The 23283-nt window shown below is 38.9% G+C and overlaps 1 protein-coding gene across 18 annotated transcripts in view; it reads left to right on the top strand.

The window, feature by feature from the left end:
- The window catches only part of Nrcam (neuronal cell adhesion molecule), a 180952-nt gene that overhangs the window by 102955 nt on the left and 54714 nt on the right, over positions 1 to 23283 (top strand). For 13 of the 18 annotated variants that reach the window (XM_055621111.1, XM_055621095.1, XM_055621128.1 and 10 more), the window contains 5 exons: positions 6253 to 6423; positions 6909 to 6965; positions 8702 to 8813; positions 12636 to 12820; positions 14964 to 15095. In XM_055621111.1, coding sequence (XP_055477086.1) covers positions 6253 to 6423; positions 6909 to 6965; positions 8702 to 8813; positions 12636 to 12820; positions 14964 to 15095 — 657 coding nt within the window. The remainder of the gene's footprint in view (positions 1 to 6252; positions 6424 to 6908; positions 6966 to 8701; positions 8814 to 12635; positions 12821 to 14963; positions 15096 to 23283) is intronic. The other 5 variants (XM_055621157.1, XM_055621138.1, XM_055621235.1 and 2 more) reach the window with 1 other exon arrangement.

The raw sequence follows: 23283 nt of genomic DNA on the forward strand, positions 1-23283 counted from the left end.
TGAGACGGATACTCCAACCAAGGTACATTCATGGACATAACCTAGAACCCCTGCTCAGATGTAGCCCATGACAGCTCAATATCCAGGTGGGTTCCCTAGAAAGAGGAAGAGGGACTGTCTCTGACATGAACTCAGTGGCTGGCTCTTTGATCACCCCCCCTCCCCAGAGGGAGGAGCAGCCTTGCCAGGACACAGAGGAAGACAATGCAGCCAGTTTTGATGAGACCTGATAAGTTAGGGTGGGATGGAAGGGGAGGAGGACCTCCCCTATCAGTAGACTTGGAGAGGGGCATGGGAGGAGATGAGGGAGGGGATGGGATTGTGAGGGAATGAGGGAGGGGGCTACAGCTGGGATGCAAAGTGAATAAAATGTAATTAATGTAAAAAAATAAAAATTTAATTTAAAAAAATTTTATACCTCCTTTCCAAGCCCCTAACCCCAGGTGAGGGAAAAAGAAGATTGTAAGGGAAAGAGGACATAGACATCTTTACTTCTTCTTTCTGGGTAGGATCGTAGGATTCTTTTGAGGGCAATACCAATATCTGTTGTCAGGAAATCCAGAAGTCCAGGTAATCAGCAAACCAGCAAGCCAGCAAGAGCAGCAAGCAAACTTCCTCCATCTCCTCAAGCCACCACCCTTTTTCCTCTGGGCTGTCATATTTATGCCCCTCAAAGTCCTCAGAATTCAACTAATTCCATCTGGCAAAGACCAGGCTCTGCATGATACAATTAATAGGTGTGGACAAACTAAAATCCCCACTTAGGATTATAACAAAAACATGTTTACATATCATAAACCAAAACATCCACAACAAGTAGTCAGACGCTAAATATATTCTAAGGATAGAGTCTCCATGGAGTGGGGGGTGGGGGGGAAGAAGGGAGGACCATGAGAAGAAAAATCAAAGGTGAATACAAAAATTGATTTAAAAATAGAAGTACCCTCTTCTGAAACATCAAAGTTAATAGTGGAGGAAATCAAGTTGCTTTGATTATTTCATATCTTCATGTTTTTTGTTTTATTTTGTTTCATTTGGTTTTTGTTGTTTTTGTTTTGGTTTTTTGTTTTGTTTTATTTATTTTTTTGTTTTTGTTTCGTTTTTTTGAGACAGGGTTTCTCTGTGTGGCCTTGGCTGTCCTAGACTCGCTGTGTGGACCAGGCTCATCTCAAACTCACAGAGATCGCCTGCCTTTGACTCCCTGAGTGCTGGGATTAAAGGCATGGGCCACTGCACCCAGCTTCAGTTCTTTCTTTCTTTTTTTTTTTAATCTCCAAAAACAGCTAATATTTATTGAGCCTTTACTGAGTATCAATCCCTTTACTAAGAATATCATGTCGACTGTCCCATTAGTTTCTCACAAGCATATGAGGCATGTCCAGGCATCCTCTTTATCTTCCTAGGACCAAAACTGGGACAAGGAGAAATGAAACTACTTGCTGGAAATTTCAAATTTTGTCTACTTTTGACCTTTTACTTGATGGAAGCATTTATTGTTCTAACTGCCCCCCCTCCAAAAAAAGCTATTATGTTAGCATGTTATCTTGGAGGTGGCACACAGCTTGGCTTAGCAACTAAGGAACCAGAATTTAAAATGTGAAAGGTCCAAGACACCAGATGACACCAGCAAAAGTCAGAGGTGTGAGGCGGAGGATTAGTCAGGACTGCTATCAACCAGGTATGAATGCTTAGTGCATAAAGCCATTAAAAAAGAAAAGAAAAAGAAACACATGGGTTGGATGAGATAATTTATAGATTGGGTACTGAAGTTGAATGACAGAACCTAAGGTCTGAGACCAAGAGCCTTGCAAGAATTTAGGAAAAACACAAGAAAGCGAAGGAAAAGGAGTCACTGTGATAAGAGACCATAAAGAGAGAAAATGATGTTCCATAGACCAGTTGGAGAACACAGGTTATGAAAATAGTGATGATTGTTGAGTACAGCAAATAGATAACATGAAGCCTGGGAAATGACTGTTGAATCTAGCAACAAGAATTCTACTGTGACCTTGAAAGAGACTTACCTATAGATGGAATGCATGCAAAAGATTTGCACAAAATAACCTATTCTTAGAGAACTGACTTCCTCTGCAATCACAGGCTGCAAAACCCTCTGGAGAGAAAATTGGACTCTAACACTTAATGTTCATTGCTGACTCATAAAACCTCTCACAGAAAGTGTTGCAAGAAGTAAAAAACAAATCTGTAAACAAATAAATGTGCAAATATATGTTTTCTTTATTTATGTGGTACCTGCTATGAATTTTGAGGGGAGAAGCAACAAATACAATATAAAGGAGTGATTTATAACTTTGAAGTAACACTCTGCATATATCACCATCAAAATTAGATGCACCAAATCATTCTGTATATCTCTTCTTCAAGTGTAATACAAAGAAACATCGTGAAATTTGCAGGTAAATAGTGGGATCTGGAAAAGATCATCCTGAGGGAGCTATCCCAGAAGCAGAAAGACACACAGGGTATATACTCACTCATATAGACATATAATATAGGATAAACCTTCTAAAATCTGTACACCTAAAGAAACTAATCAAGAGGGAGGACTCTTGCTAAAATGTTCAATCCCTATCCAGAAAGAGGATGGACATCAGAAGGAGAAAAGAGGGAACAAGTCAGGAGCCTGACACAGAGGACCTCTGAAAGGCTCTGCCCTGCAGACTATTAATGCAGATGCTGAGACTTATGGGCAACCTTTGGGCAGAGTGCAGGGAATCTTAGGAAAGAAGTGGGAAACAGTAAGATCTGGAGAGGACAGGAACTCCACAAGGAGAGCAACAGAACCAAAAAATCTGAGCACAGGGGTCTTTACTGAGACTGATACTCCAACCAAGGACCATGCATGGAGATAACCTAAGACCCCTGCATAGATGTAGCCCATGGCAGTTCAGTATCCAAGTAGGTTCCATTGTGATAGGAACAGGGACTGTCTCAGACATGAACTGATTGGCCTGCTCTTTAATTAGCTCCCCCTGAGGGGGAAGCAGCATTACCAGGCCACAGAAGAAGACACTGCAGCCACTCCTGATGAGACCTAATTGACTAGGATCAGAAGGAAAAGAAGACCTTTCCTATCAGAGGACTTGGGGAGGGGCATGCATGCAGAGGGTGGAGGAAGGGAGGGATTGGGATGGGAGGAGGGAGGGAACCACAGGGGGATACAAAGTGAGTAAAGTGTAATTAATAAAGAATTAAAAAAAAGAAATTCAAAGGGCAAACTCATACCACCTATTGCCATCCTGTTCTTACCTTTGAGATACTCGCATCCATGAGTCATGCAACTCCAGAGGTGATTATTTCTTATCTTCTTAATAAAAATATGTCACAGGTAAACACTCCAAATTATCTGAATACATAACTAATGCTTTCATCATAGCACAGTTGGCAATATGTATGATTTCATACATTTTTATTGTTAATTTTTTATTTATTTTACAATTTATTCATTATATATCCCAGTTGAAACCCCCACCCTCAACTTCTCCCAGTCCCATCCTCCCTCCCTCTAGTCCCTTTCCCCTAGTCCACTGAAAAGGGGAGTTCTCTTCCTCTGCCATCTGCCCATAGGTTATCAAGTCTCATCAGGACTGCCTGGATCCTCTTCCTTTGTGTCCTGGTAAGGCCACATTGCCAGGGGCAAGTGATCAAAAAACAGGCAATGGAGTTCATAACAGAGGCATCCCCTGCTCCCCTTTCTCAGGAACCTACATGGAAACTAAGCTGCCAATCAGCTACATCTGAGCCAGGGGTCCTCTCCATACATAGTCCTTGGTGGTGTATCAGTCTCTGCAGACTTTCTAGGCTCGGAAATAGTGTTCCTGTCTCCTCCATGTTCTTCTATCTGCCCCACTCCCCCACTTCTTCCATAAAAATCCCTGCACTCTGCCATCTTATACTGAGCAGAATGGCTAAGATCAAAATCTCAAGTGACAACACATACTGGAGAGGATGTGGAGAAAGGGAAACCCTCCTCCTGTAAACTGTACAACCACTTTGGAAATCAATCTGGCACTTTCTCAGAAAATTGGGAATAGTACTACCTCAAGATCCAGCTATATCACTCCTGGGCATACCCAAAAGATGTCCCACCATTCAATAAAGGACATTTGCTCAACTATGTTCATAGCAGCTTTATTTGTAATAGCCAGAATCTGGAAACAACCTAGGTGTCCCTCGACAGACGAATGGATACAGAAATTATGGCACATTTACACAATGAATACTACTCAGCTATTAAAAACAAGGAAATCATGAAATCTGCAGGCAAATGGATGGAACTAGAAAAGATCATCCTGAGTGAGGCAACCCAGAAACAGAAAGACATGCATGGTATACATTAGCCAAATAATATAGGATAGGCAAACTAAAAGCTACAGACCTAAAGAAGCTAAACACTAAGGAGGACCCCAGGAAGGATGTTTAAATCTCATTCAGAAGGGCAAACAGAATAGACACCAGAAGCAGTGGAAGAGAGGGAACAGGATGGGAGCCTACTATAGAAGGTCCTCTGAAAGGCTCCACCCAACAGGGGATCTAAGCAGATTTCATACATTTTTAAATGGCAGTAAACCATCACTTTTCAAATGGGCTTCTATCTGAAATATGAGGGAAAAAAAACCTGAACCCCTGTATCACTCTTGCTTTAATGTATCACAAAAATATTCCTAGCTGCATATCTTTTTTCAAGTGTAACACAAAACAAATTCAAAGGGCAAACCCATGCCTCACTATTGACACCCTGTTGTCTGACATTTGAGATACTCGCATCCATGAGTCATGCAATTCAGGAGGAGAAACAAAAGACAAGAAATACATCTCTTTGGTGCCTTGGATTTATTAAATAAATGTATGTTTTAGAGACAGGGTCTCCCTATGTTACCCAGGATGATGTTGAACTTGACAGACAACATGGACTTGCCTTGATTTTAGTCCTTTCCCCCTCAGCCTTCTGGATAACTTGGATTTCAGGCCTGTAACACCTTGCCTGGCTCTCAGTGTACATTCTTTTCCTCAATATTTTAAAACCGTTCCTATCCAAGAGGATTAATGTCCTAAGACTATAAAGTTTTAAGCCTCTTTGATGGAAACGTAAGTATCACAATCCACCAGGGGTGTGCTTTTAACTCTGACCCCAAGGGTTTGAACTATAAGTTTGCGTTTTGTGAAACATTAGGTCAGGTACCTGCTCTAAGAAGGACATATTCTTGACTCAGGCTGAAGAAAAACCAGGCTGACATTGCAGGGATGTGCAACTTTTCCAAGTCCCACTTATTTGGGAGCTGAGGAAATCAGTTTAGGCTCTGGGAACCGAGTCAGGAGTGTCAGGGAGCTTTTTGATGGTCAAGTGTAACCTTATACACTGATCAGTGGCTCTCACCTCCCTCCATCCCTCAACCATGTAGGAAATCCTCTCTCCATGCCTCCTTACCTGGTCCTGAAGGAGGACAGTTATGTTGGAAACTGAAAAGGCAGTGTTATGGTGGCTGATATTTGGCCCTTCCAAGAGTGTTTAAGGAGCCCTGGCCAAAGGTTGGGCACTTATTCATAGTTTGAGTATTAAACAAAAAGTGTGTCCTCACTCCTGCAGCTTAAATTTTAGCACAATGAAATGGCCATTATGCCATTATGCATACATATAATGAATAAAAGATGGGCTGTGTCACAAGATGAGCTGTACATGAGGTGAGGGAAGCTAGCCCTGTCTTCCCAGTAGCAGTTAGTGGCATCAAATAGTGGCACCATTGCTTGTTATGATTAATCAGGTATTTGCTGTTGGATTCATTAATTAGATTATAGGCTCACACAGGGCTGGGGGTCTGTTGTACTTGTGTCCTTGTTTAGTGCCTAATTTTTGATGACATGTAACTCATGTGTTTTCTAAGAAGTATACAGTCAGAGACCAATTCAGATACAAAGAAATATGCAAATCAGTTACAGAACATTTTTGTTTGTTTCTACTTTCTTAATGAAACATTTCACTTCATGGCTCTAGTCCCATTTCTGATCCAAGCTCCCAAGAAATTAGAATTAGACAGGTCCAGTGGATTGTCAGTGTGTCTCACTTTCTTAAAACAAAATAAAACAACAAAACCCAAACGTTTTCTTTTACTGAAAGGGCTATATTTTTTTCAGGTGAAGTTCACAGAGGTAGTAATAGAAAGTTGGCCTGATGATGTGGAAAATTATGACTGTATGATGGAATGATCTAAGCATTTCTCTGTCTTCCTCCAGCTTTTCAAAGACTTCCACAGAGCGAGCGGGTTTCCCAAGGCCTGAATGGAGACCTTTATTTCTCCAATGTCCTCCCAGAGGACACCCGTGAAGACTATATCTGCTATGCCAGATTTAATCATACTCAAACCATACAACAAAAGCAACCTATTTCTTTGAAGGTGATTTCAGGTAAGAATACAGCCTCCTTGGTCTCTTTTATTGGTTTTTACATTATGTGAATCATATTAGTAACCATTAAATACAGTTCTGACTCAAAGGTAAACTGATTCAGTGATCAGGAAAATTCCTGCAAGGGACCACTAAAACATTAGCTAATGTGCTAGAAAAAGCATGTAAACCCTAAATATTGTATTTAATATTTTCACTAGTTGACATTCCTCTTTCCCTGGCAACCTCCTGACCCTCTGGTGTTCTGAGCATTGGCATATGCATTATGCCCACAATGCCTTTTATTGGCATTTATCCTGTAGTTTAAGTTGTAGTTGGGGGTGGCTGAGTGAATTAATGACTCAGCCAGGTTGATGTCAAGCACTATATTTACCTGGAAGAAATGGCACTTACCATAACTGTATGTATTTGTTTTGTTGCCCTCTTTTGTTTTTGACTCTTCTCCCCTCTTTTGTGCCCTCTTCATGATATTCTGTTTATTTCAGTGGATGAATTGAATGACACTATAGCTGCTAATTTGAGTGACACTGAGTTTTATGGTGGTGAGTTACAGTGGTTGTAACTGATATTCTCTCCTTCATTGTAGACTTTAGTTCAGTAATGTCACCTCCATGGCTATTTAACCTTGTTTCTTTATGAAATTTCTAGTTACATGTTTAATATCACTGTATCATTGTATGTTTCTTAAGAAACAGCTATAAACTTCCAAGCATGTCACTAAAACATTTTCTATGATTTATGTATAATTAAACTTGTTATAAAATTTCATGTAAACCATTTCATATGCTTTAGAAAAATCTGTCATATTTGTTCAGAACTGTAGTTTCCATATTTTGTGCTGTCTATAAACTTTTGCATGACCTACATATGAACTGACTGGTCATATTAATCCCTAGAATACTGACTCACTGAGAACCCATAGTAACTAACATAGAGTACATTCCATAGTAATCGTCTAACCTTCCTTAAGTTTTACATGACGTTATTCAGTCTAACTGGCAACTGTATTGCTCTTAGCTTTGTTAGAAACCTAGTCACTGTCTTCTGTGGGAATAAACTTTTAAAAACAGATAATTCAGCTTTTGTTTTCAATCAAAATGAATTTGATTTCCTTAAGGAAAATGTGGGTGCCAAGCATAATCTATCACTAAAAAGGGGGGGAGCTGTGGATATGAGGGCTTCTTAGTTCCACATAAATGGTATCTTCTACATTAAATTTTACTTTTGACATATGAACATTACAGAATATGACAGGATATAACTCTCACCTTTATTTAGTTAACATAGTCCCCCCAAATATGGGCCTCAAGACCCTTCTCAGGGTGATTTTAGAGGAGTAAGGTACCCCAACAAGCTCCAAAATCCATAAGAAAACTAATTTTTCATCAGCAATGCCTTTTTGGTACTCAGATTTTTCTCCTGAGAAATGAGAAATTTACATATTATCTTTTTATATGGTTTTAGAAGCATCAAGTAGATCATTTGTGGTTGAAACAATGAAAAGCTATAGCATCTTCTGATATTTCCACTTGAAAATTTCCCAAGGCCTTCAGTAGATAAGATCACGTTTTTCAAAAGGCCATTAAACAGGTGTTTTTGTAAATATTTCTAAGCTCTCTGATTTAGACCCTCTTTATTTTGTCATTGAATAAAATGATTTCCACGTGTTTAGCTTTGCTAGCAGCAAACACTGTGCTGTGAAGTCACATTCAGCCTCTTTACTATTAATCTCCATTAATAGCAATATAATTTGATGGATCTCTGTTAGTAATTCTCTAGTTTCATTTTATTTTTCACAAATCTTGCAGTGTAGGAATCTTGAGATATAAGTCAGTGGAATTGGCTATAATATTAGTTCCAGAATAGATCAAAATACATTGTCCATAATGATTTGCTGCTGTAAAAGAAATCTAACATCTTTCAAAAGTCACACTTTTTTCTTTGACCTGAGCACCAGTCTTAGCAGTTTGATGAGCTGGCTTTCTGTGTTGACATTTTGAAAATTTACCATTCCACAGAAAATTGATAAAAACCTAACCCAATTAAAGACATATACAAAAGGAGTCCTTGTCACTGGTTTGTTCATGCAATCAAAATTGTTTCTTTTCCTGGCACACTGAATAATTGTAAAAAGAGAATGTGTATGCATAATTTAACAAATTTCAAAATAAACATTAAATAGATTTGAGAGTAGAATGTTAGGCAGTTTTTTATAGTGACTGTGTTCCTAGAAACACATGTTCATAATTTTAATGTATATTGATTTTCTTGTTTGCAGCTAAATCTAGTAAAGAGAGGCCACCAACATTTCTAACTCCAGAGGGCAATGAAAGCGTCAAAGAGGAATTAAGAGGAAACACACTTTCACTGGAGTGCATTGCAGAAGGCCTGTGAGTTAACACGTTCTGTCCTAATGTTTACGTCTTTTTTTTAACATTTAGTGTACTTTATTTTTTTAATTCATTTTTTTATTAATTACAGTTGATTCACTTTGTATCCCAGCTGTAGCCCCCTTCCTCATCCCCTCCTAATCCTACCCTCCCTCCCCCATCTCCTCTCATGCCCCTCTCCAAGTCCACTGATAGGGGAGGTCCTCCTCTCCTTCCCTCTGACCCTAGATTATCAGGTTTTATCAGGACTGGCTGCATTGTCTTCCTCTGTGACCTGATAAAGCTGCTCCCCCATCAGGGAAAGGTGATCAAAGAGCCAGCCACTGAGTTCATGTCAGAGACAATCCCTGTTCCCATTACTACTTATCAACATATAAAAGATTGTTTAGCATTAATATCCCAGGAAGAGCCATTGTTTTATCCTTTTAATTTGACCAAAATTAAAAAACACTGCCTGAGTAAACTTTGAATTCCATGTTATTGCTAAACTATTTTGATGTAATAATGTTCATATTGCAGCACATTATCTGTAATCACCTTATGAACATTGATCAATACAGTGTATATAATAAGGGGGTAGAAATTTGCTGCTTTTTAAGGAACAACCTCAGAATTTGGTGGCTTAAAAAATGGCTATTTACCCTTGATCATGTGTCTAGTGCTCCTGGGAGGGGCATCTGAAGGTGTAATAACAGGGGATTCATTACCCTCCAGGTCTGCCACACGAGCACCTGACATGTCGCCCTCTCTCACTGTCTGTCATCAAAAGTGCACAGTACATCTCAGGGCCTCAGAATTGTGGCATTGTCCCTTCTGTTCTTTCCTGTGGACAAACTCTAAAGCCAAGGTGCTCATCTGTGTATATCTCAGAGCCCATGTGCCTTTGGCAGACATTTCAGGGAGGCAACTGTGAAATTAGGCCCACACAACAGGCAGGTCTCTAAATCATCCTTCGGTAGTGCCTGGCATGAGTTTCTTTACAAGAGCACAGATACTGCAACCATGAATGGGATACCAGGAACATATTTCCTTCATGGTTTGTGATTTGTGATCCAATGATCATATAAAATAATCCAATGATCATATATAATAATCTTTTTTTAATCCAGGAATAACTACTTCAGGAAGCACATGGAAGCCTCTGCTGGCCAACACAGGAAATCACACTCAACATGATGGTTCTTAAGCTTAAAAACTAACAAAACTCTTAAAGATATGACAAAAAAAAAATGCCCATGGCAGCTCAGTATCCAAGTGGAATCCCTAGTAAGGGGAACAGGAACTGTCTCCGACATGAACTCAGTGGCTAGTTCTTTGACTACCTCCCCCTTATGGGGGAGCATCCTTGCCAGGCCATAGAGGATGACAATGCAGCCAGTCCTGATGAGACCTGATAAGGTAGGGTCAGATGGAAGGAGAGGAGGACCTCCCCTATCAGTGGACTTGGAGAGGGGCATGAGAGGAGATAAGGGAAGGAGAGGGGGATGGGGAGGAAATGAAGGAGGGGGGCTACAGCTGGATACAAAATGAATAAACTGTAATTAATATAAAAAATTAAAAAATTAATTAAAAAATTAATCTTTCCTAACAGAATTTTTCCAACTTCTAATTTTTATCATTTTGTTTATAGTCAAACACCAATATGACATTTAACAAATTCATATTTTAGCATATTTCATGTTTTCAGATTAGGAACGTTCAATGTTTGTGTGTGTGTGTGTGTGTGTGTGTGTGTGTGTGTGTGTGTGTGTGAATATGGCTGTAAGTTAGAAATTAAAAAACTTTTTTGTGTTTTTTTAAATATATACATATTTATTTTGGGAAATATAAGTCTCTGAACATTACTCAAAAATATATGTATGCATATAACTTTAGGAGACCTCTAATAATTTTTCACAATTTTCTTCTTATCCCTTAGAGACGTATAATAAACATGAATATCATAAAGACAATTATGAATCCTAAAAAAAAAAAAACTTTTAAAATGTTGAAATCTCAAGAAACAATGGTTGGGACTGTACTTTTTGCAAAGCAGGAACTGTTAGGCTCAGCATTAAAACATTCAGAAATCTCTAAGAGTAGGAGTTTTCCATAACAACTGATGGCTTTGCTCAGTATAAACCATGACACTGTCTGTCCCCATTCCTCTCATCTCATCTGAAACAGGAGTCAGTCTAACTATAAAAAATCACATGTTGTCAGATTCCACATGTGACTAGTATTTCAAAACTGATCTCATATCTTTTGCAGCTTTGTGTGTTTACACGTTATAATTTTAGAAATCACTTCATCAAGTTTACATGCTATCATTTTGTCCATCCAAACAAACCAAAGCCAATGTTATAAACTGTCATTAAATCTCTTTTGCATCTCTGACAACAAATATAATGATGCCCTGAGGATCTGGCTCAGCCCTTCTTTGCTATCTTCCACTCACACATGGCTTAGTATATGTGTGTGTTATGTGGTTTAGTATATATATATGTGTTTGTGTGTGTGTGTACATATGTAATATATATGTATATGTGTACATATGTATACATATAATATATAGATATATAATGTTTGTGTTGAACAGTTTTTAAATTTTACCTTGTGTAAACCTCCTAAAGACATTATACAAGCCAATCATTCTTCTCATTAAGAAAAATGGACCTTGAGCCTGTTAGAGGTTCTAGCAGGGGATCACAGCTACTCGTATGCCCTTGACTGAAGACTGGCCCTCCTCTATTCCGGGAAGACTGTCCTCTTCGACCGAGCACACAGCTTCAATATTGATTTTAAAAATCATTCTGATTCTTAATAATGTCACTTAAACGTGTACTATCAAATGAGCAGGAATGGAATAAAATTTATCATTAATTTTGTGACTTTAATGTTAAACTCTTGTTTAACTTTATAAATAAATAATATACTACTGAATTTATCTTCATAACCTAAAGTTTTCTATATCCTTTCACCTTTAACATGATTTAATAAGATAAACTAAACTTCAATTCTTTATAATTTATTCATTTGCTTAAAATATATTTTGTTATTAACCTATTTTTTTAAAAGAAAACTGGATATGCTGAGGTACAAGAAAGTTAGGAAACCAAGGTCAGAGGAGAATTTAAGGGAAGGTCTGAGCTTTTGAGAAAGATTTAACTCCAAACAATATTCTGGCTTTTCATCATTAAGTCGTTTGTTTGGGTTTTACTGATTTAAAAGAATGAAATTGAATGAGAACTGAAATAATATGAATATATCAGTTAGCATAATGGTATTTTAAAGTTTCACTAATATTGAAGTGGAGGAAATAATTCTAATCATTAATCATTTAATTCACACAATCAGTGTGTCATAAAACAGTGTTTCATCAGTTTAAAAAGTCCAGAGGCACTGATGAGCATGTGAGTTCATTCATCTACATATCTTTAACTCTAGCTGGTGGGAAATTACACATCCAATATGATTAATTTAACAACAATTCTCTTGGTTGACATAGTAAATGTCTTTAGAGCATCCTCACTGATCAGAACTTTGAAGAAAAGATTAGGTCTCTTTAGTAAAGAATGAATGTTTGCAGTGTAGCATCACTGAATTCAAACTTTAAGTATGACAAAAATTAGTATAGTTCTAATTATTTGAAAATTGGAATTTCCTCAAGTACAGGTTTTAAGCATTACTTATAAAAATGTGATGTTAATTAAAAGGTCTGTATGTTTATCATTGTCCTTATGTAAAGAATTGATTATAAATGTCCATGAAAATTCACTCTGCAAATCAGTCACAGGAGAACTCCTCTTCCTTTGTGACATCATTACTTATTTATCCTCCCAGACCTACTCCAATCATTTATTGGATCAAAGAAGACGGAACGCTTCCTGTCAACCGGACATTTTACCGGAACTTTAAGAAAACCTTGCAGATCACTCATGTTTCTGAAGCAGACTCTGGAAATTATCAGTGCATAGCAAAAAATACACTAGGAGCCATCCATCATACCATTTCTGTCACAGTTAAAGGTATACCTCGATCTCAAATGCATTCCCCTTGCTTTTGTGAAGGCTGTGAAACTTCAGTTTAATGTGCCTTTGATCATGCTCTTCAGTAATGAGAAGTTTACATTTTTATCTACATTCATGGTGTCATGAATCTTTCCTCCTTTCTATTGTAGTTGCATCCAGGCCAGATTAAAAAGCCACTCATTCAAACCTTCCTCACAGAATTGCAATTAGTAAATGCAGAAGTGTTGTCATTATTAATATTTCCTATTGGTTTATCTTTTAGTTAAGCAGCTGTATATCCAAATCACCACACAGAGATTAGGATTTATTTCATTAACCTAGAGCACAGTGCTGGGCAATAGCTACTCCATCCTAAACCTCCAAGCCCACATACTTTCCTATCATTCAGATTTCATCCATTATACTTGCTTTTAGTCACATCTTAGATCTGGCTCATCTTTCCTCCTGGTTCCAAGACCTCTCCTACCTCTCTCTTCTTCCTCTTCCTCCTACTCATTTCCTTCTCCTTCCCTCTGGACCAGAAAGTCCCACCCTATTCTCTCTATTGCTCAGCTCCATTGGGGCTGGTTCTTTTATTGACAATACAGAGAACAAATGGTGGCATGTTTACACAAACTTGAGACAGGTGATGCTTAGAATAAGCATCCAATGCATTGTCAGGATTGAAACCAGATAGTGGGGTAGAGAAATCAGCATTTGAATGAACAAGGGTACATTATAATAATAAGAATATTATACCAACACAGAAGGAATGGTAAAAATAGAAAATCATCATGATAGTCCCACAGTGATCCAGGGAGGAATTCTAAAATTGATAGGTAAAAACAACTTAGAGAGAAGCAGGATATTTACATAGCTTCTAAGTGTTCTTCTCCCCATAAAAGTCTAGTGGCTGGGACACTTTTAATGTATGTCCACTAATAATAATTCTTCCTGGAAGAGATAGAGGTTATATTCTCATTAAGAGTGGGCTGTACAATGAACAGAGCACAGGACACAATATAGTAGTAATTTTGCAGTGGGAATACCTGGAAGATACCGCCTTAACATTTAAGCTGAACATAACTATAATAAGTCATTGTGGTCTCATTGTTGGAGTGTGTAATAAGAAAAGACTTGTCAACACTGAGATAGTCATATGCAACCCCAAATCTTGAGTTAATCGTGAGAAAACATCAGACTCAATGAAGGCATTCTGTCAGAGCTGACCAATACTTTTGTTTTTTATTTTTTATTTTTATTAATTATAGTTTATTTGCTTTGTACCTCCCTGTAGCTCCCCCCCTCCTCCACTCCTAATCCCATCCTCCCTCCCTCTTCTCCACCCATATTCCTCCCCAAGTCTACTGATGGGGGAGGTCTTCCTCTCCTTCTGATCCTAGTCTATCAGGTCTCATCGGGAGTGGCTGAATTGTCTTCCTCTGTGTCCTGGTAAGGCTGCTCCTCTCTCAGGAGAAGGTGATCAAAGAGCAGGCCAATCAGTTCATGTCAGAGACAGTCCCTGTTCCCATTACTATGGAACCCACTTGGACCCTGAACTGCCATGGGCTACATCTATGCAGGGGTTCTAGGTCATCTCCATGAATGGTCCTTGATACTTTTTAAATGTGTCAAAATCATGAAAGAAAAGGAGAGGCCAAGAAACTCTTTGGCTAACAAGCTTAACCAGTGAATATCGTGTGGTGCCCAGAATGGGGCAACAGACATTTGCTGTGTTGAATAACTACAAGATTTCTTATATATCTTGTATATTCACAATCTAGCTGTATAAAATCTTGGTGGTAGATCTGAGAAGAGAGGTATAGGACACTGTATTATATCTTTGCAACTTTTCAAAACTAAGAAGTTTTCAAATTGTTTCTCTATTTTATAATTACCTAGCTCAGAGTTCAAAGTCATGGTGATCTTCTTTACTCTTTATAAAGTCTAAAAAATTATTTGAAATAATTTTTGTTTATTTTTATTCTAAAAGTGATACTAACGGGTTTTTTTTTTTTTTGGTTTTGTTTTTGGTTTTTGTTGTTGTTGTTGTTTTTACAAAAACCTTATAATTTATTATGGCAGTTCAATGTATTCTTTTGCTATAATACTTTTTTTGAGTCAGATTTTTTTTAATTTGTTTTTCTTCTCTCAATTAAAGCGGCTCCATACTGGATTGTGGCACCTCAAAACCTCGTGCTCTCCCCAGGAGAGAATGGGACCCTTGTCTGCAGAGCAAATGGCAACCCCAAACCCAGAATTGGCTGGTTAACAAATGGTGTCCCAATAGAAAGTAAGTGTCCTTCATTGTCTCTGATTGAGGGCTATTTTCAAAATACAGCTGTATCTCAGCAATAAACTCAAAATGATGAAATAATTCCTATATAGGATGAAAGCTGAATATAGAGTTGACATGGGTACTGAATCACCTTTAAAGTTTTTTTTTTTTTATTGTCTTTGGATACTTACTTAGACTTTAGAGAGTTTATTAAAATAAATTTTAAAAAGAACTTGTGATAAAAAAGATAATTCTGTGTATTAATTGGAATTTAACAATCTCTCTCTCTTTCTTTTTAACCCAGATTGTGGGGAGAATGACAGGCTCAGAAATAAACATCACCAACAATTCAGATTAGCTTTCCTTGGAAACATCAGAGTCTGTAGAGCCTGACAGGGTGACTAGGGCTAAGTCAGTAGATGACAAGACCTTAGTTTTCAGTCTCAGGGAAAGCCCAAGTATCCTTCTAGTTCTTCACCTCCTCACAGTGGGAGGCCTTTAACACTTTCCACTTCTTGGAATTCAGACTTCCTCTTAGGTGGAGAGAAGGGAGTGGGGGTCAGTGTTAACAGACTAACAAAGTTGATTTGGGCTCACTTCCCAGTCATTATTCTGATCAGACACAAAAATATTCTTTGCTTAATAAAGATAATTTCATACTTAGACAAAAACCTGGCTCCTGATAGTCTCCAGCTAAAAATCAAATATCACTTCTATTTCTACATAACAAAAGGTCCTTTAACTGAGTCTTCCTCTAGGGTGGAAGATTCATCCCAGAGATAACTATGGCCAGGAGATTTACTGTTGAAATAAAGCACCAGGCTGTTCCTAAGCACCAGGCAGAGCAGCTTAGTCTGAATAAATACACCCTGTGCCCTGAGTGTTTTCTGGATTATTTACTGGGAGTTTGTTTGTGTCACAAAGCACAGTAGTTATCAGATACTTGGACAGAAACAGCTTGTGTTTACTGCAAAAGGAAATATGTTCTTGGAAGAAAACCGAGTCCAATGAGTCTAATTGGTACTGATAGTTATGCTCCAATTTTAATTATGATCCAAGAAGGGAACACCACAAATCTTTCCTCATGGTCATGTATCAAGGAGCTACTGTCACTCTCAGAGCATTCTGACTGACAACTGAGAGAAACAGTGGTGAAAACCCAGAACTAAAAGACATTTTATAGCACAAGTATGATTTTATTAGGAATTCATCTATAATAGTAATAGTCATATTGAATACTCAGCAATTTGAACCAAAGGGCTTGTTTGTTTGTTCTTTTGTTTGTTTGTTTTTGTTTTCCAGCTTAGGATGTTCTTTGTGATTTATGAAAGGTCAACTGTGCTCCTGAGATTTAGACTCAGCATAAACAGACAAGTGGGATGGAACATCCATCTAGCCACTTAGCAGGGAAACTGGGAGAGCCAGGGGCTGTGGAAGAGATAAACTCTTGGGCTAAATACTAAGCAAGGAAAATTGAGGCTTGTGTGATAAATTAAGTGATGAGGTTGATTGTTCCTCCTGATCTGTTTATTATCCTTGTGAATTGGCTGTCTTACTTGGCTTCTGCTGCCATAACAAAGTACGTGGGGCTGGGTGATTTATAAAAACAAAAAATTATTGTTCCCTGTACTAGAAGCTGGGAAATACAAGTTGAAGGTACTCACATAATTGGCCTCTGGGTGTTGCTTTTCCTCTGTGTATGTGAAGGGATGACAGGGACAGTCTCCTGGTTTAAAGTGTACTTACCCTATTTATAATAAAAGAGCCCTTATGACCTAGTCAAAAGCCTGAGCCTCCTGAGCCTTTGGCCTATGACCACCTTGGGGCTTGGGATTCAACATATGAACTTGTCAGGGGCTACAGACCTTTGGAGGACAGCATCAGCATAGCAGCATCTGGGAGAACCCTGAACTCTATTGATAGTTGTATTGTGAGCTTTGAATAAGCCTTTACACATATTCCTCTTTATGGTGAAATTTAGAGGGTGGGGTGTTGGGAGACAGCAATTGTCTCTGGGAGGCAGGTTAAACTCTTCCACTGTAATCCTGAACAATCCAATTAGGTCCCAAACAGAAAGAGCAAAGTCTCTCAAATAAGATTCCAAATTAGTTCATTTTTTCCATCTCCAAAAGTATGTTCCCTTGGAAAAGAAGCAAGGAAGCCAAGCAGATATGATAGGAATTCCACAGCTCTTTTAGATCCAGGGTGCCCCACCTCAGGTGTGTGCAGCTCAAAGCAGCCTCTCTCATGGACATTCAGTAAGGGGAAGTCGGTACAGCTGGGCAGCACAGCAAGTGCCTACCGTGCTGCTCTGGGGAGCTTGCAGCAACTGCTGTCTCTGTCAGAGAGATGTGATGCTTTCTTAAGAGTGGCCAAGCTGGAATTGCAAGGTTTGTTATATGGATATCCCCTAACTGAGGGTGATGAGCTATGAGGGATCTTGCATGACTCTTTAGCTGTGCCCCACCCCTGCCCCACAGTAGCTGGTCTCTGGAAAGCTTCTGATTAGAGTCTTCTTTGAATGGAAACTAAGTCAAAAACAGCTAAGTGAAAAGAGATATGCCCCGATATACGCTGGCTTCCATTAATACAAAATAGGTAAGGAAATAAGATACCAAAACAAACAGAAAAATCATTAGAGGCTTGGAGAGGTATGTGCTTTTCTCTTTTTCACATGACCATGAACTTGAGCATTACCGCCTTTTAGACTTGAGAACTGTTCTAGAGACAGGCTGGGTGCTTGCCTCTCATCTGTATTATGTTGAGTTGTGCATCCAGGAGTACCAAGCCATGGCAGATAACAAAGGTAGAAAAAGAGAAAACTGTGCAGTGTAGTGACACTGAGTCTAACATAGGCTCCAGACGCTGGCCTGAGGCCCAAGCTGGCTCGTTAGCACCACCTTCCACCCAAGGGACCGCAGAAACTGTAGATGAACCAGCTGCTGGGTTGAAGGGCCAGGGAACAGCTGTGCTTCTTCAGTAGCACCATTCAGGGAATCATGCAGCATCCCTGCCAGGTGCCCTAGGTCTGTCTCCTGTGCCAATCAGCAGTCACGGACCCATACAACCCAGCCTCCCTCTCCTGTTGTGTGGGCAATCATCCAAGGACTGTGACTGCTTCCTCAGCTTCTTACTACAAAATTAAGAATATCAGGGTGAGGTGGTGGTAAGACCAGGTTCTGCTTGCAAAATGTGGTGTTGATTTTGAGCTTGCCTTCAGACCTGGAACCTAGCATTAACTCCAAAGCACTGTATGCATATCTCACTGGCTGCTGAAGCTATTTCTCATCTAGGTCAGCCAGGCACTTAAAATTTCCTTGACACAAACAAGTATATTAAATACAGAATTTGTTCCTGAAACACCAGAATTATTTTAAACGGTCTACAGTGTTTTAAAAAATTATGTAGTTGTAAGAGACCTGAAAGAGAACTCAGATGTGATCTGGAGTGCTTGAGAGGGTATGAAGTTGAGCCTGGAACGAGAGAGAGAAACTGCAAGAGCATTTCTCTGCTCTCCTAGTGTCCTCTCATGTCTTTGCCTTCTCCATTAGAGCCTGTGTCACCCTGGTTAGTGGTTTCCAAGGCCAAGGCCCTGAACACTGCAGTACCTGTTTCTGTCCAGGGAGACAGTGAGAGTCAATTACTTGCTTCTCCTGTGGAACACCTTAAAACAATCTCACCCTTTGTTAAAAGACCCTCACAACACAGGAGGGAAAAGGACCAACTTGGTAAGGAAGAACAGATCTCCTCCTGACACAATTACAAATTTTGTTCGAGTAACACATGAATACAGCCAAGGGAATGGAGACTTAATTCAGAATTTTTTTTTTTCAATATCCCATCAAAGCCTCCTTCTTTCCTATTCTCTCAGAAGTAAATGGCTCTACCTGGTTAGTACAGAACAGACAGGAGATGGGAAAGTCAGCTATTCCCCAAAGCTTGGTTTTCTGTCATGTTCAATTGTTGCTTATATTCCAGGAAATGTTTTTAAAATTAAAACAGAGATCTGGAACATTAATTTTATTTAAACAAAATGTTAAGTGTTCCTGTCTATAATTTTCATATCTAAAAATATATTTATTATTGTTTCATGAAGCTCTTCATGAAAATTGTGTAATTGATAAAAATCATTTTAGAGATTGACAGTACTAAGTACTTATTTGAGATTATTGTTTCAAAATATTGGAAACATTTACAGTTTTATCCATCCCTGTCAGGAGAGGTTTTTTTTAATTTTTTAATTTTTTATTAATTACACTTTATTCCCAAATAAATTTCCCCCCATAAGCCCTTCCCTCCTCCTCTCCTGATTCCACCCTCCCTCCCCCTTCTTCACGCATGCCCCTCCCTAAGTCCACTCATAGGGGAGGTCCTCCTCTCCTTCCTTCTGATCTTAGTCTATCAGATCACATCAGAAGTGGCTGCATTGTCATCTTCTGTGGCCTGGTAAGGCTGCTCTCCCTTCAGGGGGAGGTGATCAAAGAGCAAGCCAATCAGATTGTGTCAGAGTCAGTTCCTCTTCCCATTACTATGTAACCCACTTAGACACTAAACTGCCATGGATTACATCTGCGCAGGAGTTCTAGGTTATCTCCATGCCTGGTACTTGGTTGGAGTATGGGTCTCTGGGAAGACCCCTGTGTTCAAATTTTCTGGTTCTGTTGCTCTCCTTGTGGGGTTCCTGTCCTCTCCATAACCTACTATTTCCCCCTTCTGACATAAAATTCCATGCACTTTGCCCAACAGTTGGCCATAAAGTCTCAGCATCTGCTTTGATGGTCTGCAGGGCAGAGTCTTTCAGAGGCCCTCTGTGGCAGATTCCTAGGTTGTTTCCTGCTTTCTTCTTCTTCTGATGTCTATCCTCTATGCATTTCAGGATGGGGATTGAGCATTTTAGTCAGGGTCTTCTCTCTTGATTAGTTTCGTTAGATGCACAGATTTTAGTAGGTTTATCCTATAAGTCTATATGAGTGAGTATATATCATGTGTGTCTTTCTGCTTCTGGGACAGCTCACTCAGGATGATCCTTTCCAGGTCCCACCATTTATCTGCAAATTTCATTATTTCCTTATTTTTCATAGCTGAGTAATAATCCATTGTGTAGATGTACCACAATTTCTGTACCCATTCTTCAGTTGAGGGGCATCTGGGCTGTTTCCAGCTTCTGGCTATTACAAATAAAGCTGCTACAAACATGGTTGAGCAAATATCCTTTTTGTGTACTTGAGCCTCTTTTGGATATATGCCTAGGAGTGGTATGGCTGGATCTTGAGGAAGCGCTATTCCTAGTTGTCTGAGAAAGCACCAGATTGATTTCCAGAGTGGTTGTACAAGTTTACATTCCCACCAGCAGTGGAGGAGGATTCCCCTTTCTCCACAACGTCTCCAACATGTATTATCACTTGAGTTTTTCATCTTGGCCAATCTGATGGGTGTAAGGTGAAATCTCAGGGTTGTTTTGATTTGCATTTCCCTAATGGCTAATGAGGGTGAGCATTTCTTTAAGTGTTTCTCTGCCATTCGATATTCCTCTATTGAGAATTCTCTGTTTAGCTCTGTTCCCCATTTTTTAATTGGATTACTTGGTTTGTTGCTTTTCAGCTTCTTTAGTTCTTTATATGTGCTGGATATTAACCTCTGTCAGATAAAGGATTAGTGAAGATTCCCAATCTGTAGACAGTCATTTTGTTTTGATGATGGTGTCCTTTGCTTTACAGAAGCTGTTCAGTTTCATGAGGTCCCATTTATTGATTGTTCATCTTAGAGCCTCTGCTGTTGGTGTTCTGTTCAGGAAGTTGTCCCCTGTGCCAATGAGTTCTGGGCTCTTCCCCACTTTTTTTTTTAGCCGATTTAATGTGTCTGGTTTTATGTTGAGGTCTTTGATCCACTTGGACTTTAGTTTTGTGCAGGGTGATAAGTATGGATCTATTTGCATTTTTCTACATGTAGACATCCTGTTGGACCAGCAACATTTGTTGAAGATGCTATCCTTTTTCCATTTTATGGTTTTGGCATCTTTGTCAAAGATCAGGTGTCCATAAGTGTGTGGGTTTATTTCTGGGTCTTCTGTTCGATTCCATTGATCCACCATTCTTTTTCTATGCCAGTACCATGCAGTTTTTATAACTGTTGCTCTATAGTACAGCTTAAGATCAGAGATGGAGATACCTCCAGAAGATCTTTTATTGTAGAGGATTGTTTTAGCAATTCTGGGTTTCTTGTCGTTCCATACAAAGTTGAGAATTTTTCTTTCCAGGTCTGTAAAGAATTGTGTTGGCATTTGATGGGAATTGCATTAAATCTGTAGATTGCTTTTGGTAAGATGGCCATTTTTACTATGTTAATCCTGCCAAGCCATGAGCATGGGAGATCTTTCCATCTTCTCATATCTTCTTCTAATTCTTTCTTGAGAGACTTGAAATTTTTTTCATACAAGTCTTTGACTTGCTTGGTTAGGGTTACACCAAGGTACTTTATGTATTTTGTGGCTATTGTAAAGGGAGTTGTTTCCTTAATTTTTTTCTCAGACCTTTTGTATTTTGTATACAGGAGGGCTACTGATTTTTTTGAGTTAATTTTGTATCCGGCCACTTTGCTGAAGGTATTTATCGGCTGTAGGAGTTCCCTAGTAGAGTTATTGAGGTCACTAACGTATACTATCATATCATCTGCAAATAGTGATAATTTAACTTCTTTCTTTCCAATTTGTATCCCCTTGATCTCCTTCAACTGTCTTATTGCTCTAGCAAGGACTTCCAGCACTATGTTGAAGAGATATGGAGAGAGTGGGCAGCCTTGCCTTGTCCCTGATTTCAGTGGGATCGATTGAAGTTTCTCTCCAATTAGTTTGATGTTGGCATAGGCTTGCTGTATATCGCCTTTACTATGTTTAGATATGTGCCTTGTATCTCTGATCTCTTCAATACTTTAAACATGAATAGATGTTGAATTTTGTCAAATGCTTTTTCAGCATCTAGGGAGATTATCATGTGGTTTTTTTCTTTCAGTTTGTTGATATGGTGGATCACATTGATGGATGTCTATATATTGAACGACCCCCGCATACCTGGGATGAAGCCTACTTGGTCATGGTGGATGATATCTTTGATGTGTTCTTGTATTTGGTTTGCGAGTATTTTGTTGAGTATTTTTGCATCAATGTTCATAAGGGAGATTGGCCTGAAATTCTCTTTCTTTGTTGAGTCTTTGTGAGGTTTAGGTACCAAGGTGACTGTGGCTTCATAGAATGAGTTTGGTAATGTTCCTTCTGTTTCTATTTTGTGGAATAGTTTGAAGAGAATTGGAGTTAGCTCTTCTTTGAAGGTCTGGTAGAACTCTGCACTGAAACCATCTGGTCCTGGGCTTTTTTTGGATGGGAGACTTTTGATGACCGCTTCTATTTCCTTGGGGGATATAGGACTATTTAATTGATTTATCTGGTCCTGATTGAGCTTTGGTAAGTCAAATTGATCAAGAAAATTGTTGATTTCATTTAGATTTTCAAATTTTGTGGCATACAGACTTTTTATAAGTCCTGATGATTGTTTGGATTTGCTCAGTGTCTATAGTTATGTCCCCCTTTTCATTTCTGATCTTGTTGATTTGGGTGGTGTCTCTCTGCCTTTTAGTTAGCTTGGCTAAGGGTTTGTCGATCTTGTTGATTTTCTCAAAGAACCAGCTCTTGGTTTCATTGATTCTTTGAATTGTTTTATTTGTTTCTAATTGATTGATTTCAGCCCTGAGTTTGATTATTTCCAGCCGTCTACTCCTTTTTGGTATGTCTGCTTCTTCTTTTCCTAGGGTTTTTAAGTGAGCCATTAAGTTGCTTGAATGAGCTGTCTCGAATTTCTTCTTGAAGGCACTTAGTTCTATGAACTTTCCTCTTAGCACTGCTTTCATTGTGTACCACAGGTTTGGGTATGTTGTGTTTTCATTTTCATTGAGTTCTAGGAAGACTTTAATTTCTTTCTTTATTTCTTCTCTGACCCAGCTGTCATTTAGTAGCAAGTTGTTCAGTTTCCATGTGTGTGTAAGCTTTTTGCTATTTCTGTTGTTGTAGAGGTCCAGCTTTATTCCATGGTGATCAGACAGGATACAAGGATTATTTCAATCCTCTTGTATCTGTTGAGGCTTGGTTTGTGGCCAACTACATGGTTTATTTTGGAGAAGGTTCCATGAGGTGCTAAGAAGAAGGTAAATTCTT

This window comes from Psammomys obesus, unplaced genomic scaffold, assembly GCF_907164565.1.
Source record: "Psammomys obesus unplaced genomic scaffold, mPsaObe1.curated_primary_1811, whole genome shotgun sequence".
NCBI classification, from domain to species: Eukaryota; Metazoa; Chordata; class Mammalia; order Rodentia; family Muridae; genus Psammomys; species Psammomys obesus.